The sequence below is a fragment of the Mobula hypostoma genome, chromosome 7 (genome assembly GCF_963921235.1).
Source record: "Mobula hypostoma chromosome 7, sMobHyp1.1, whole genome shotgun sequence".
Classification (NCBI taxonomy): Eukaryota; Metazoa; Chordata; class Chondrichthyes; order Myliobatiformes; family Myliobatidae; genus Mobula; species Mobula hypostoma.
This window is the reverse complement of record NC_086103.1, coordinates 157,966,106-157,978,536: the sequence shown is the minus strand read 5'-3', so window position 1 is coordinate 157,978,536 and position 12,431 is coordinate 157,966,106. Positions and strand designations below refer to the sequence as shown.

The 12,431-nt window shown below is 38.2% G+C and overlaps 1 protein-coding gene across 1 annotated transcript in view; it reads right to left on the bottom strand.

Moving 5' to 3' along the window:
• The window catches only part of atp7b (ATPase copper transporting beta), a 69,095-nt gene that overhangs the window by 34,990 nt on the left and 21,674 nt on the right, over positions 1 to 12,431 (bottom strand). The window contains exons 7-8 of the mRNA XM_063052916.1: positions 10,234 to 10,467; positions 8,768 to 8,859 (exon numbers count right to left, since the gene is read on the bottom strand). Of these exons, the coding sequence (XP_062908986.1) occupies positions 8,768 to 8,859; positions 10,234 to 10,467 (326 nt within the window). The remainder of the gene's footprint in view (positions 1 to 8,767; positions 8,860 to 10,233; positions 10,468 to 12,431) is intronic.

The following is a 12,431-nucleotide window of genomic DNA, read 5'->3' as shown; positions in this document are numbered from 1 at the left end:
CTGTCCTATCCTGAGTCCCTGCATTCTGGTTCCCATCTCCCTACCAAATAAGTTTAAAAACATAAATTAGTTTTATGTGATTGACTGATTCTACATCAGATGAAGAAACACTTTAGGCTTTTGGGGGATATTCAAGCGCTGGCTAAGTAAAGGAGGTGTATGACAGATACAGGAAGCAAGGAGCAAATGGGTGCTTGAGGAGTACAAGAAATGCAAAAAACCCACTTAACTGGGAAATCATGAAGGCTCAAAGAAGGCATAAGTTTGCACTGGCAGTCAAGATGAAGAGTTTCTATAGGTGTACTAAGAGCAAAAGGATAGCAAGGTACAACATGCTCCAGTTGAAGATCAATGTGGCCAGCTATGCATGGAGCCAAAAGAGATGGTGGGGGGGGGGGGGAGGAATCTTAAATGGATTTTTCGTATCTGTATTTACTGAGGAAATGGTCCAGAGGCTGTAGAACTGAGCCAAAACAGCAGTGAGGTCATGGACTGTATACAGATTACTAAGGAGGAGGTGCTTGCTGTCTTCAGGCAAATTAGGGTGAGTAAATCCCCAGGGCCTAACAAGGTGTTCCCTCAGAACCTGTTGGAGGCTAGTGCAGGGACCCAAGCAGAGATACTTAAGATATTCTTAGACACAGGTGAGGAGCAGGTGGACTAGAGGATAGCTAATGTTGTTCCATTGTTCAAGAAAGGCTCTAAGAATATGCAAGAAACTTACAGGCTGGTGATCCTGACATCAGTAATGGGTAAAGTATTGGAAGGTATTCTAAGGAACTGGATATATAAGTATTTGGATAGCCAAGAACTGCTTCTGGATAGTCAACATGACTTTGTGTGTGGTAGGTCATGTCTAGGTCTGAAAGTAGATAAATCATCTGGATCCTATGGTCTACACCCCAAGGTTCTGAAAGAGGAGCTGGAGAAATTGTGGAGACATTACTATTGATCTTTCAAGGATCTCTAGATTCTGGCATGGTTCCTGAGGAAAAGAAATTTGAACATGTCACTCCACTCAAAAAGAGAGACAGGCAGAAGAACGGGAATTATAGGCCAGTTAGTGTAACCTCAGTGGTTGGCAAGATGTTGGAGTTGATTGTTAAGGATATGGTTTTGGGGTACTTGGAGGCACATGATAAAATAGGCCGAAGTCAACATGGTATCCTTCAGGGAAAATTTTGTGTGATAAATCTGTTGGAATTCTTTGAAGAAGTAACAACATGGTAGACAAAGGAGAATCAGTAGGTGTTGTGTACTTGGATTTTCAGAAGGCTTTGACAAGGTGCCACACATGAAACTCCTTAACAAATTACGAGCCCATATGTTACAGGAAAGATTCTAGCAAGGATAAAACAGTGGCTGAGTGGCAGGAGGCAAAGATTGGAAATAAAGGGAGCCTTTTCTGATTGGCTGCTAATGACAAGTGGTGTTCCACAGGGGTCTATGTTGGGATCGATTCTTTTTATGTTCTATGTCAATGATTTGGATGATGGAATTGGTGGCTTGATGCAAAGTTTGGAGACGATATGAAGATAGCAGGAGGGGCAGGTTGTGTTGAGAAGTAGAGAGGCTGTAGAAGGACTCAGACCAATTAGGAGAACAGGCAAAGAAATGGCAGAAGGAATACAGTGTCAGAAAGTGCATAGTCGTGCACTTTTGTAGAAAAAATAATAACGTGAACTATTTTCTAAATGGAGAGAAAATTCAAAAATCCAGAGTAAAGGGATTTTGGAGTTCTCGTGCAGGATTCCCTAAAGGTTGATTTTTAGGTTGAGTTGGTGGTGAGGAAGGCAAATGCAATGTTAGCATTCATTTTGAGAGGACTGGGGCTTTATAAGGCACTGCTAAGGTCTCACTTCGAGTATTGTGAGCAGTTTTAGGTCCCTTATTTAAGAAACATGTTCTGACAGTAGATGAGGTTTCAAAGGAGGTTCACGAGAATGATTCTGGGTATGAAAGAGTTGACATATGATCACTGATTGATGGCTCTGAGCCTGTACCCACTGGAATTCAGAATGATGAAAGACCTCGATACAGTGGATGTGGAGAGGATGTTTCCTATAGTGGGAAAGTCTAGAACATGAGGGCACAACCTCAGACCAAAGGAACATCCATTTAGAATGGAGGATGAGGAGGAATTTCTTTAGCCAGAGAGTGGAGAATCTGTGGAATTCATTGCAACAGACAGCTGTGGAGCCCAAATCATTGGGTATATTTAAGGAAGAGGTTGATAGGTTCTTAATTAATAAGGGCATGAAGGGTTATGGGAAAAAGACAGGAGATTGGGGGCTGAGTCAGAAATAGATCAGCACTGATGAAATGGCAGACCAGACTCGATGGACCAAATAGCCTAATGCTGCTCCTATATCTATGGTCTTATGATCTAACCAACCTTATAGAATTTTTCAAGGATGCTACTGGAAAAGTTGATGAAGGAAATGCAGCGGACGTTGTCTACATGGACTTAAGTAAGGCTTATGCAAAGTCCTGCATGGGAAGACGATCAAGAGGTTCTACTTTGAGAGGACAAATCAGGGTATGACTTACACAGTCAATGGTAGGACAGAGAAGAATTTGGTAGAATAAAGGCATCACAGGTAGATAAAGAGAGCCTTTGACACATGACCTTCATAAAGCAGAGTATTGAGCACAGGAGTTGGAATGTTATGTTGAAGTTGTATAAGATGTTGATGAGGCCAAATTTGGAGTATTTCAGTATTAATCTACAGGAAAGATAATACTAAGATTGAAATGGTACACAGCAGATGTTGCCAGGACTTGAAGACCTGAGTTATTGGGCAAGGTTGAATAGGTTAAGACTTCTTTCCCTTGGCATAGGAGAATAGGGGATATTTGACAGAGGAATACAAAGTGGAGAGAAAGGTGGGGTGCGACAAGAACTAGAGGTCATATGTATAGAGGCTTTGTTTGAAAAGTCATCATTAAGCAAAGCAGTTTATTTATTGTTTTCAGTTTATTGAATGTTTTGCATTTTATATGCCCCCAGGCAATAAGGATAGCGATTTTCACATTTCAAAAAAAAATCATCCAAAGTTACTAGTGGAAATTGCAACCAAGAATTGTAATCCCATTGAATATCTAGTTCAAAGTTCAAATTGAAGAATATATCTGTTTTTCCTATATACCCTGTTGGATTCAACTGTTTAATTGTCATTTTCCTTGCAGTTTAACAATTAATTATCTGGTTGTATTTTAGGTCATCTTTATATGCATAAAAATTCAATATGCCTCTAGTGTAAAGTATAACCACTGGAAAGCCCAGAAAGCTCTGCATTAAAGTGTCTTTCTCATTGGTTAACTTTTTACTGCAGTATTGACTAAATACATCCTAATTAGATTATTATCTATAGATTAGAGTGGAATCTCTCTTATCTCCATGGATATAAATGTAGCTGTTTTATGCTAGGCACAATCTTCAGATCCTCTCTTTTTCAAGTAGTAAGCCTCCCTGTCTCTGTTCTATTCCTGTCCTCTTTGTTCTATCAACTTTTAGTAAAATGATTATGAAACAACAGGTTTTACACCTCATTATTGATTTCTAAAGAAGTTTGGATTAGAACTCCAGAATCCAACAATTTTGGCATAGTCAGCAGGATATTCTGGAGTTTTAAAATTGTTACATTTAAAGACAAAGAAATGGGAATTTTTAGCGCTCAATAAATGGGGTGAGAACTTCCTTTTTTCTGAAAGAAAAGTTTTGGCTTCGAATATCAGATGGAAATCAGGATTGGGAATTGCTGTGTTGCTCTTGAAAAAGCAGAAACAGCTGTAGTAATATTGGTTGCAATCTATTTTGTCCTAATCTATTCAATTACAATCTATTTTGGTTGCACAGCCATCTATTTTGATACCTGCTGAAAATAGCGGTTGTATAAATCTATTTGGTCGCAATCTATTTGTTTGTTGAACTAACATGTTTGCTATCTATTTGGGTGATGGAGCAATCTATTTGCTAAATGGTTACAATGTATTAATTTTCTGAGATCTCAAAGTGATCAAGATCGAATAAAAACAATGGCCAAAGTCGTGAAACTTACTAAGAACTTTTACTCAAGTAAGATATCTCAGTTTGATAGAATGAATGAAACATTCCAGACAAAAAATACCAGCAATGTGAAATTTATTAAGAACAAGAAGGTATATATTAAGTTCCAGAAAATGGTGCTACTGATTTTGTTAATCAGTGTATTGACAGGCTAGTGGCAGATCCATCAACTATTGCTCAATCACTCAACAATCTGCTGAAGGACAGTAAGTGCTCAAAAGACCCTGTGATTCTTAATGAAGAGCAACTGAAAGTGTTTAAAATTTTAAAGGTGATGCTGCATTAAGAACCCCTGATACAGGCAGACAATTCACCCTGCAAGTCAATGAGAAACACATGATCATAGTTTTAATTCAAGAACATGGAGACTGACAGCGTCCTGTTGGTTATTACTCTGTCGATGATTTGATTCTACACACTGATGGCTCCTCAATGATTGAGGAATTCAAATGGTGATTTCCGGAACTGAAGTGCTGGCATCAGGAAGCATGGCTCTTGGTGCCTCTATGCAACAACCAGAACTAAAAGCTATGATTGAAGCCTGAAAGTTGGCAGAAGAAAGATCAGCTAATATCTACACTGATTCTCAAAATACTTTTGGAGTTGTTCATGACTTTGGAAACCTATGGAGACAAAGAGGATTTCTTACAGCTGTTGGAACCTGAATTAAAATGTCCAACTTATTCAAGAACTTATGGATTGCCATGAGAATTTGCTGTACTAAAATGTAAGTTACTCCAAAATGGCTACAAAGGAAAACCATAGAAATGCACCTGTGGAAGAAATTGCAAAAAAAACGCATGGGAGGGAATAAAAAAAAATTAAAATAAGTATCAAGAACACATGCAGTGAACCCTACAAGTGGAATTATGGAAACAAAGTTGAACTCTGTATCACAGATAAACATACATGAAATATGGCACTAGTCCTGGACCAGTAGCCCCAACTATATGTTGTTTCCTTATCTGGCACAGCAAGTACATTCCCTAGGACACATTGGACTGCAAAAGATTCTCCTAATGGCAATTGGATCTAAAGTTCAGTGCACTAGCCTGAAAAATGTTTAAGCAAGAAAACAAATCCTGAAGCACTGGAAAAATTACAATTAAATGTTCCTGCCCCACTTGCAAATGGACTACATATCTTTATCAACGTGTCAAGGATACTCAGAAATACTGGTAACAGTAAACAAGTTTTCAAGATGGGTGGAAGCTATTGCAGCACAGAAAGCCACTGCCACACCCACAACAAAAACTCTGACCGAGAACAATATTCCTAGATAGGGATTGCCATGTCACATTGACTCTGACCAAGGAACACATTTCATGTGGAGCATTTGTCAGGAATAATATCGACCAATGAACACTGAATGGTCTTTTCACTGTCACATTGCAGAGTTATCAGGCCAAGTTGAATAAATGAATGGAACCATCAAACAATGACTGATTAAGTATCGAGAGGAAGGTGTGCTGTGGGTTACAGCTCTTCCTATGGTCTGTGTAGTATCAGAGCAACCCCAAACAAGTCAACTAAGCTAAATCCATTTGAGGTGGTAACAGAGCATTTTATGTTACTGCCAGGAGGTCTCAATCTCAGAGAGGCTGATACATACATTATGGCAAACAGATTAGTTAACTATAATGTGAAATTAATTCAAGCTGTACAGTCTGCCTCTCAATACATTTCTGCAGCTTGAGAAGATCCAACAGGAAGAGGACACAGCCTGATTCCTGGTGAGTGGATCCTAATTTTAAAAAAATGCATAAGGAGCTGGTGGGAAGGTCCTTATCAAGTGCTGTTAATTGCCAACTCAATGGAAGTTGGAAGGTAAAAAGTAAAAGTAAGTGGATACATGCCTGCCACTGCAAGCGAGCTAAAGTGGTATCTGACAAGGACAATAAGCACCATAGTTAATGTGCTGGTAACCTCTTGCTCAAAGTGCCTATGCTGCTGGGCTACAGTGAGCAAATCACTAACCAGCCAGAAGACTTCATGCAAGTTGACAACTACTGAACATTCTTAAGTTTATTATAATATTATTTGTTGTTATATTTTTGCCAATTTCCCCCACTCATAATGTACCAGTTTACATGACTCATAATGTATACTTGTATTATTAATGATCAGAAATATTATAATTCAACAAAACTCCTGTCAAACAATAAGAAACTAAATGTTCAAAGAACAATATCTACTTTATGTGGGGAAATGGAGCCAACATCTCTCTTCCACGTAATTGGTTAGGATCTTTTTATTAAGGGTATGTTTTTTCTGCCATGATACATACACATACCTTACATTTACCTCCTGATTTAGAAGTAAACTACTCATTTCAGAAGGAGATTGTTTTACATCAATTTTATTCCCATTTTATAGAACACAGAAAATCTACAGCACATTACAGGCTCTTCGGCCCACAATGTTGTGTCAACCATGTAACCTATTCTAGAAGCTACCTAGAATTTCTCTACCACATAGCCTTCTATTTTTCTAAGCTCAATGTACATATCTAAGGATCTCTTAAAAGATCCTTTGTATCCACCTCTACCACCTATGCTGGCAGTGCATTCCATGCACCCACCACTCTCTGTGTGAAAAACTTACCTCTGACATCCCCCTTGTACCTACAAAGTACTTCCAAGCACCTTAAAACTATGCCTCTTCGTGTTAGCCATTTCACCCCTGGGAAAAAGCCTCTGGCTATCCACACTATCAATGCCTCTCATCATCTTATACACCTCTATCAGGTCTCCTCTCATCCTCTGTCGCTCCAAGGAGAAAAGGCCAAGTTCACTCAACCTATTCTCATAAGGCAACATCCTTGTAAATCTCCACTGCACTCTCTCTATAGCGTCCACATCCTTCCTGTAATGAGGTGACCACAACTGAATACAGTACTCTAAGTGGGGTCTGAGCAAGGTCTTATATAGCTGTAACATTACCTCATGGCTCTTGAACTCAGTCCCACAGTAGATGAGGACCAACACACCATATGCCTTCTTAGCAACACTGTCAACCTGTCAAGCTTTGAGCGTCCTATGGATCTCGCCGATCCTCCACACTGCTAAGAATCTTACCATTAATATTATATTCTGTCTTCAAATTTGACCCACTGAAATGAGCCACTTCATACTTATCCGGGTTGAACTCCTGCCACTTATCAGACCAGTTCTGCATCCTATCAATGTCCCGCTGTAACCTGTGACAACCCTCCAGACTATCCACAGCACTCCAACTTTTGTGTCTCAGCAAACTTACTAACCCACCCTTATACTTCCTTATCCAGGCCATTATAAAAATCACAAAGTGGAGGGGTCCCAGAACAGATCCCTGCGGAACACCACTGGTCACTATTCTCCATGCAGAATACGTACATGAATACGGTGTTGCAAGGAGAGATTAAAAACATTGCTGTAGCATTAGAAACAATAAGCAATGACCCTTCTGAAACTTTTGGAAAAGAAACAAAAGAAATGGTTGCCATGCATAAGATGGTCCTTCAAAATCCTATGACATTAGAACTTCTCTTAGCAGTTAACAGGACATGTCCAGTTATAGACAAGGAGTGCTATATACCTGGTGAGTCTGAAGGCATAACTAATTTAGCCAACCATATTCATAAAGAAGCAGCTAAAATACATCAAGATGATGGATGGGATTTCTTTGATTGGATTCATTCAAGTCTCAGAAGCTGGAGTTACTCAATATTACAAGTCATAATAGTCATTCTAAAATGTCTTATCATAATTTAATATTTTTTACTTGTTTAATGGCAATCATTAACAGAATAGTTCATACTCGCAAAAGTGTGCCTACTAATTTGCCTAACTATGACATAATCATATAAATACTTTGAAGAATATATACCCTATGATATTTCATAACCTATGTAGTCTTTTGATTATTTCAAATGTAATGTAGCTACCACATTTTTCTGCCTCTGAATTTTCAGATGTAATGGTTCTAAACAGATTGTCATTTTTTTTGCAGCTTAATAATTATCTGCTTGTATTTAAGTAGTCTTTATCTGCATAACAGTTTAATATACCTCTAGCACTTATACAAAGTGTAACAACTGGAAAGTTCTGGAAGCTCTGCATTAAGTGAATAAGTGATTTTCTCATTGGTTAACATTTTAATTGCAGTATTTGACTAAGTAACTGGATTATTATTATCTCCAGATTAGAATGGAATTTTTCTGATCTCTATGGGCATAAAAGTAGTTGCTTAGGCTAGGCACCTTCTTTAAGTAGTACACCCCCTGTCACTCTTCTTTCCCTTTTCCCTTTGTTCAATCAACTCTTAATCGTGAACCACCAATTTTGATGCCTTTTTCTTAATTTCTACAAGAACCTTGGATACAAGCACCAGAATCCAACAGCCCTAAACAAATTATCTTGGTTATTACTGGGGGGAACCATTGAAACTAGCCACTTTCCTATCATATACATGAGAGTATGGGAAATTGTATCATGACTCAACAGCTATCATTCGTTTACAGTTTCCAGTTAGCCTACATAACGAAGTTGAAATAGCCTAAGTGCAAATTGACTAATTAGTGTACAAACACATTGAATGTTATGCATTGGGTGGTGTAGCCAGAGAGGAATAAAAGTGTTAAAACAATGAAAGTTAGACTGTAACATTCTAGATTATAAAAAGCCATTGCAACAGTTTGGAATCAAATTGATAATTTACCCCATTATTGAGTTGTCTGGTCCCAGTGCTATCACTGTAGCCTCTGTAGCTTGAAGGGAAAGCAGTTTAGCCAATGCTTCAGAAGTCTTACTCTACAATACAGGAAACTGTGAAGTTATCATAAGATAATTGTATTTGTTTATATCATCCACTTGCACACCCCCCCACCTCATTCCCAAATCTCTCCTTATTTCCTATTAAAATCTCTCCAAGACATGCCTTTCTTGCCTTTGGTACCTATTTTGATCAATTACCAGGCATATCCAAGTTTGGCAATAAAATTGCTCTAACAAAGACTGCAGAAACTGCAAAGAATTGTGGACATAGCTCAGCACATCACAGAAACCAGCCCTTTCTCCATGGTTTCTGTCTATTCTTCTCTCTGTCTAAGTAAAGCAGCCACATAATCAAAGACTTTACTCATTCTGGGCATTCTCTCTTATCCCCCATTCAATCAGGCAGACAACCCAAAAGACTGAAAGCACAAAGTACCAGACTCAAGGACTGCTTCTATAGGACTGTTGAATGATTAGCAGTATAATAAGATGGACTTGACCTCAATTGATTTTATTGTGGTCTTGCATGTTATTGTCTGCCTGCACTGCATTTTCTCTGTAATTCTAACATTTCATTTCGCATTTGTTTTCTCTTTATACCACCTCAGTGCACTGATGCACTGAAATGATCTGTATGGATGGCATTCAAAGCAATGCTTTTCATTGTAACTCAGAATATGTCAAAATAATAAACAAATTTATCTATTTACCAATTTCTTCTCTCTAAATTACTTCTTTTTTACTTTCCTGCCTCAAGAGAATTGCCAATTCGAGAGTACGACGGGCATAATATAGCTACATGGCATTGGTACTGAATGTATGGTGTGCTGGTTGGCTGGCAGGAGGCTGCATTTCAATAATTTATACCAGCATACATTGAAAGTGAGTAGTTTTCCAAAGTGATGACCATCAGAATAAAATAACAGGAATAACAGGTTCATCTAATGCACCACAAAGACCAGACCACCTTATGTTTTCTGTTAGTCAGGAAAAATAAAATAAACTGATAAGAAATTAGAAGTTAGAATTCTCCCACTGGATTTGTGTCTTTGAATTAAGTAGAGAGAAAAAAAAATCAGGGAACCCTCGCACGATTTAATTACCCATATTAGGACATAAATAATTCCAAGAATAAGAACTTTATGGTCTTGCTAGCTTCTGCAAACCAAAACGTTAATAATATTTACTGTCAAGAATATCACTAGTAATAGTCATTTTGGCATCTTAAAAGCCAAGATCAGCAACAATAAAATCATATAATCCATTAATGGCTTCAGAAGAGCAAGAAGTAAAATTTAAGGTAACCAAATGGGGTAAAGGTTCATTGTGGTTTACACACTGAATAACAACTAAGCAATATTTTCAACTGGAAACAATTTTACCCAGTAAATTATTTGAATGAAGAATTACCTTTGCTATATGCTCCAGCCATCTCCCCAAGGCAATGAAGACAAACAGCATTGGTGGAGTATCAAAGAAAGTCACTGGACTTTGTTCTGCCCTTTCAGCGATGGCCACAATCAGTATTACACAAGAGTACAGATATGCAGTGGTAGTAGCCAGAATGATGAGCACTTCCATATTGGCAGTTTTATGCTTAAGAGCCTTATACGTTTGAATGTAGAAGTACCATCCTCCAATAAACTTAAAAAATATATATTAATTGAAATATTTTAACAATTAAATGCATGGAATACAGAACAGGCAACTTTCATCAGGCAACTATACCCTTCCTATATTCCTATATTTTATTCCCAGGCTATGTATTAGAACTTCTAGTAGCAGTGAAAGATACGTAATTTTCTACAATTTATTTGTGAGTGTAAAATGTAAAAATATTCTCTTGAAAATTCAAGAAAAAAGCTACAGCTGATCCAATATCTGAAATGTTTAATCAAAGTGAATACTTACATTTTCCAAATACCTTTTTAAGATACAATTTAATAAAGATATTAGTACATTAATTTAAATTTAACTAATTTAAATTATTATAAAATGCCATATATTACAAAGTTAAGTTACTGATTTTCACATTTGAATACGTGTACACAAATTAATTAAGAAAGACCGAGATGCCGAGCAAAATTTATTTACAGATTATTTCTGGACACTAGATAAATCATACCTATTATAATACATGATGATTTATAAGATTTGTTTGTTAACTAGAGGTAATGAGAGTATCCTGGTACTACATTGTTGAATAAATAAGTTTCAGACCATCTTGTAATTTTCAGGAAATAGTTCACTTCTTAAGGCACAACTTTGGCAAGTAGAAATAAGACCATAAGACATAAGAGCAGAATCAGGCCACTTGGCTCGTTGAATCTGCTCTGCCATTCACTCATGGCTGATCCTTTTTTCCTGTCCTCAGTCCCACTCCACAGCTTTCTCCCCATCACCTTTGATACCATGGCCAATCAAGGCTCATCAAGCACTGACTGCAATAGACCCAACGAGCTGACCTCCCCACTGCCTGTGGTAATAAATTCCACAAATTCACCACCCTCTGCCTAAAGAAATTTCTCCGCATCTCTGTTTTAAATGGACGCCCCTCTATCCAGAGGCTGCACCTTCTTGTCCCTGACTCCTCCACCATGGGAAACATCCTTTCCACATTTACTCTGCCTAGGGCTTTCAACATTCGAAAGGTTTCAATGAGATCTCCCCTCATCCCTCTAAATTCTAGCAAGTACAGACTCAAAGCTATCAAATGTTCCTTGTACGATAACCCTTTCATTCCCGCAATCATCCTTGTGAACCTCCTCTGAACCCTTCCCAATGCCAGCACAACTTTTCTTAGATGAGGAGCCCAAAATTATTCACAATAGTCAAGGGCAGGCCTCATCAGTGCCCTACAAAACCTCAGCATTAAATCCCTGCTCTTATATTCGAGACCTCTCGAAATGAATGCTAACATTGCATTTGTGTTCCTCACCACTGACCCTACCTGCATGTTAACCTTGAGGTTGTTCTGTACAAGGACTCCCAAATCCCTTTGCTTCTCAGATTTTTCAATTTTCTCCCCACTTAGAAAATAGTCTGCATATTTATTTCTACTACCAAAGTGCATAACCATGCATTTTCCAACATTGTATTTCATTTGTCACCATCTTGCCCATTCTCCTAATTTAAGTCCTTCTGTAGCCTACCTGTTCCATAACACCACCAGCCCCTCCAACAATCTTTGTATTATCTGCAAACTTGGCAACAAAGCCATCTATTCCATCATCTAAATCTAAATTGATATACAGCATAAAAAGCAGTCCCAGCACCGACTCCTGGAGTATGCAACTACTCACTAGCAGCCAACCAGAAAAGGATCCTTTTATTCCCACTCGCTGCCTCCTATCAATCAGCCAAAGCTGTAATCATGCAGCAACTTCCTGTAATACCATGGACTCAACTTGGTAAGAGGCCTTGTGCATGGCACCTTGTCAAAGCCTTTTGAAAATCCAAATGTACAACACCCACTGCATCCCCATTATCAATCCTACTTGTAATCTCCTCAAAGAATGGAAAAAGCAGTTGTTCACGACTGTCTTCTGCATGTGCTCGATCAACATTAGGAGAATGAACAGAGGGAACACAGAGTTGAATAAGTAGCT